The sequence below is a fragment of the Papaver somniferum genome, chromosome 2 (assembly GCF_003573695.1).
Source record: "Papaver somniferum cultivar HN1 chromosome 2, ASM357369v1, whole genome shotgun sequence".
Lineage (NCBI taxonomy): Eukaryota > Viridiplantae > Streptophyta > Magnoliopsida > Ranunculales > Papaveraceae > Papaver > Papaver somniferum.
In genome coordinates, this window is record NC_039359.1 from 212,879,519 (window position 1) to 212,884,055 (window position 4,537).

Here is a 4,537-nt window from a genome sequence, read left to right on the forward strand (position 1 = left end):
GTTTTGTTTTGATTTTAAGTTTTTTATTTTGTGGGAAGGGTAAAACAGTCTTTCCATAATGTTTTTTAATTAATCAAAGGATGTTTTAGAATTTTTGCCCCAAAAAACACCCTTTAACAGACACCTCTGGTTTGGGGAAGTAATTCATATCCCCAAATATCCTTAATCACGCGCTCTTGAAGAAACTTGTTTTGATGTTGAGGTATACAAAATGATTTCTCTAGTCAGGTTAGGTATATTTATAAGAGGTGTCCTGAGATATGTCTCATACCTTTAAACAAAATCATCACCAAATTTTTTTTTGAAAGCATGTCGGTTATTTAAGCAAGAAAGTAATTATCAATCCAAGCTAGCCTTACTTAATTTGTCAGTGTTGGTGCACCCAGCAACATATTCATTCTTAAGAAAACATCAAATACTGTCTCAATAAATAAATTTCCTCTCAGAGGGAGCAAGTAAAAAGCAAACAAAAAGCAAACACGTGGCTTATCAAACTATTGTATGCTATGCTTCCAACAGATATGACCTCCCCAACAACTGGCCAGCGCACCTAGGCCAGAAACCTCGTGCTCAGCAGATACGTAACGACTCCGAGGCTTTGTCGTTCTTTTATACCACCGATAAAAGCACCTACAAGAAAGCCTAAGGTAAGGGATATTAAGGGTTCGGTTCCAACTGTGAATAAATATTTGCCAACCAAAATAAAGAGCATATATCATATAAAGCCAACTAAGCTAAATGCAACAATGAAAAGTAATAGCAGAGGGGTAAACGAACTTGGCCTGGGTGGTATTGCAGGCTTAGTCATCGAGCTAACAATAGGGCCCTGCAGCTCTTTGTTCCCCGTCTCCCATGGATTCCAACTTGTCACCGTCTTTCGTGGATTCCAGCATGTCCTCGTCTCTCGTGGACTCCTTAATCCATGGCCCGATATTGGTTGGACCCCGTCCACAATATCCAATTGCTGCACAATATAGACCAGAAACAAAGAGATTAGTCAAAACTGGAGGTCAAGGTGAACTGTGAGTCTGTTACAGATAGGTTAACCTTACATGAAACTTGACCACTGGTATGCCTTAGTTGAGGTAATAAAACGTCCCAGCAGCTTTTTGCTCCTTGTCTTTCGTGGATTCCAACTTGTTAATCCGCGGCCTGAAATTTGCAGGGTCGCGTCTAAAGGTAATATCCAATTGCTGCACATTATTAAGACCAAAATTTAGTAATTAGTAAGAAGGAATAGAACCATATAACATAAGCTAGAAATATATAAAGCAACTTGACAAGATAGAAGTGCAACTTACAGATAGGAAAAGGTTCATCCCTGTCAACAAAGACTGGGGAGCATTTGCAGTAGAATCGATAGAGGGTCTTCCCTCAAACACAATCACCCTATCAGCAAGATAAGTCGCCATTATGAAATCATGCTCAACGACAAAAGCAGTCTTCTTTGCATGGAGGATAAACCTCTTAATGACTTTTGAGGCAACGATACGCTGCTCTGAATCAAGATAAGCACTCGGCTCGTCTATCAGATATATATCCGCAGGCTGCATTAACCATAAACCACCAATTGTAAAATTGTGAGGAACTCCTCTAATTACAAATTCAATTCAATTTTCTGTCCCAATGTCATTACCGAACAGTCATACAATAACTAACTCAAGAATGCCATTTTAACTGGAAATGAATATGAAATTATAATAATAAGAATACAGACCTTTCCAAGGCAAAGACATAATGCAATTCTTTGCCGCTCTCCACCTGAGAGATTCTTGACTTGCTGATCCATTAACTGCTCAATTTGGAGTGGTTTCATGACATCTGACACAAACTGAGGATGCATGCACGCCTCACGGATTCTTTTGTGCAGAAACTCTCTAACAGAAGATAGAGATTTAGGACTGATCTCCTGGGGTTTGTATGACACATTAAATTCAGGTATTTCTACATCTGAATCATCCACCTCGTCGGGTTTCAATAAACCAGCCTGTATATAGTTGTAGCAGTGATTAAGAAATCCACACCTTATTTTGAATTCACAAATGATATATCTAGAATAATCATGCACTCATAGAATAAAGGATCTAGAAGGCGTACCAGCATGCGGATAAATGTTGTCTTCCCTGTCCCATTTTCACCCAGCATAACAACAATTTGAGAATCAGTGAATTCTCCCTCCATGATTTGAAGCTTAAAATTTCCTTGAGTTTTACTCATTGTAGGGTATTTGTATCGTGCATACGACTGAATTTCTTCTGCACTTTCCTCCGGAGTCTCCGCAACCTGAAAACAATTAGTAAATAAATGATAATGGAATATTTAGAGCATAGAACCATATAACAGAAGAACGAATTGTTACCTTAAAAGTAAGTGATTCATCACGGAATCGTAGATTCTCAGTAGGGACAAAGCCAGCCAAGAAAATATTAATTCCCTCTCTGACAGAAAAGGGAAGGGTCACAACTCCATATGCTCCAGGTTTCCCATATAAGCAGCAAATGAAGTCCGATAAGTAATCCAAAACACTAAGGTCATGCTCCACAACAATGACATAACTGAAGATGAAAACATAATATCATAAGATTTCTGCTTCATGTCTGAATGAATATAACATCATGAGAGATGAAAGAGACAAAACCTATTTGGCCTGAGCAACGTTCGGATTACTTGAGCAGCTTTAAGCCTCTGCTTCACATCAAGAAAACTGGATGGCTCGTCAAACATGTAAATATCTGCGCTCTGCATGGCAACCGCAGCGATAGCGAATCTCTGCAGCTCACCACCGGATAAATCACCAACATTTCGATCTGTAACCTGGTTCAACTCAAGATCAAGACAGAGTTCCTCTTTGACATTTCTCTCATCATTTTGCTCCAGCACTTGCCCCACATTCCCTTTAACCATTCTTGGGATGTCATCCAAATATTGGCGCTTGGATTTTGCCTATTGAAAGGAACAAGTAATCAGCAGTAAGACGGAAATTCAAATGAAGGCAAAATCAAGTTGCTGTTGCTCCTTTCTTGTGGCATAGGTATCCTAGACTAGGCGAACAGGTGATAGAAGTTCCCCAATCTACTGAATTACCTTTAACTTTTCGTTACGCATTCGAGTGAAATAGTTCTGAAGCTCATTTCCTCTGAAGTATTCCAATATTTGCTGCCAGCTAGGTGGGTTCTACAAGGGAATAAAATCAAACAGCAACTATCCATTAGTTTCATGTATCATAATGTACAACCGCAAGTGATAATAATGATACTTTCTGAGAGTTCCTTATGTACTTACATCAAATTTGCCCAAATTAGGTATCAATTTCCCACTCAACACTTTAAGCGCAGTAGACTTTCCAATTCCATTTGTTCCCACTAAACCAAGAACTTGTCCAGGCCTTGGAACTGGTAACCTGTAATTGAACTTATTCAGCCAACTATCAATCTATTACTAATGGAACGCGAGTAACTAACGGTCATTACACTGCGCTTGCACCCGCGCATTCATATGGTCACAGCGGGCAGTGAAAATTGTAGTAAACAGCACAATTTTACATAGAATTTCTCATATAAAAGCAAAAACAAGAATGAACAAGCTTACAAAACCTGTGCAATTTGAATGTATTGGGGCCATAGCGATGCGTTGTCTCTTTATCCAAATCTCTTGGCAAGTTGATAATATCAATTGCTTCAAATGGGCATTTCTATTCCAAATTAAAAATAAAATTAGTCCAATCTAATAACCACATAGTAAAATTAAACCCTAGAACAATCGCTAAAGTAATAAAATCGACATACCTTGACACAAATACCACACCCAATGCATAATTCTTCAGAAATTGATGCTAACTTAGAACTACTAGTAACTTCAATACAAAGTTTACCTAAAAAAAAACAAATCCTAAATTAATCTCTGAAATTTTTCATAAAATTTAATATCAAACAGAAAAAATAATATTTGGGTCTTTATAGTTACCAGTTTTAACAACAGGGCAAGACTTTTTGCATTCTTGCCGGCACTTGTTAGGTTTGCAGCGGTCGGGATTGAGCACCGCGATTCTAGACAACCGGTCAGGCATGATGAAGATTCTAGAAAGGTTGATGAAGAAGAAACAAAAATAGGAAATCTAGAAAATAAACCAAGACGAATTATCTAGGGGTTTATATACTCAGGGTTTCCCAAATTGACACAATCTTTGCGATTTCTTGACCCCCACAAAACACGGAAAGGGAAAATATATATACTTAGAAGTCAAGTAATGGGTTGCTTTCGTTGACCTAGCTTCCTTTTTCTCACCCATGCGAAGAAAAAATTATTAGTACAAAATATTAAAAATATGGTATTCTTTGGCTTAAATATATCCAATTAGGAAAATACCAAATACGGCAACAAATATCTGCATTTACATGATAATTAAGGATGACCCCTTATACGGTGGGGAGGGCTGACCAAAAAAAAAGGAAATATTTCTGTAATAGGACTATATAGAAAAGAAAAATTGTGCCTATAATGAAAGTATCACTTTTCCTGAAACGGAGGGAGTATATGG

General features: G+C 37.9%; 1 protein-coding gene across 2 annotated transcripts; it reads right to left on the reverse strand.

Moving 5' to 3' along the window:
• Positions 1–333: 333 nt before the first annotated feature.
• Positions 334–4,180, reverse strand: LOC113350443 (ABC transporter E family member 2-like). 2 transcript variants are annotated; one of them, XM_026594580.1, is made up of 13 exons: positions 3,964–4,180; positions 3,786–3,871; positions 3,594–3,691; positions 3,283–3,400; positions 3,085–3,174; positions 2,639–2,943; positions 2,360–2,555; positions 2,098–2,283; positions 1,718–1,987; positions 1,302–1,547; positions 1,053–1,193; positions 778–964; positions 334–630 (listed from the first exon to the last, which is right to left on the reverse strand). In XM_026594580.1, the coding sequence occupies exons 1-11, from the start codon at positions 4,064–4,066 to the stop codon at positions 1,077–1,079; spliced, it is 1,815 nt and encodes a 604-aa protein (XP_026450365.1). In that variant the 5' UTR covers positions 4,067–4,180; the 3' UTR covers positions 334–630; positions 778–964; positions 1,053–1,076. The 2 variants fall into 2 exon arrangements, with proteins under 2 accessions (XP_026450365.1, XP_026450364.1); XM_026594579.1 differs by having other exon boundaries at positions 334–642.
• Positions 4,181–4,537: the final 357 nt, after the last annotated feature.

What these genes read in the sequence shown, in the direction of transcription:
- LOC113350443 (XM_026594580.1), bottom strand. Translation starts at nt 4,066, where the DNA reads ATGCCTGACCGGTTGTCTAGAATCGCGGTGCTCAATCCCGACCGCTGC. An exon ending in CAACATTTATCCGCATGCTG is followed by an intron (nt 1,988 to 2,097) that starts GTACGCCTTCTA and finishes AACTATATACAG; the next exon opens with GCTGGTTTATTGAAACCCGA. An exon ending in GGATGAACCTTTTCCTATCT is followed by an intron (nt 1,194 to 1,301) that starts GTAAGTTGCACT and finishes AATAATGTGCAG; the next exon opens with CAATTGGATATTACCTTTAG.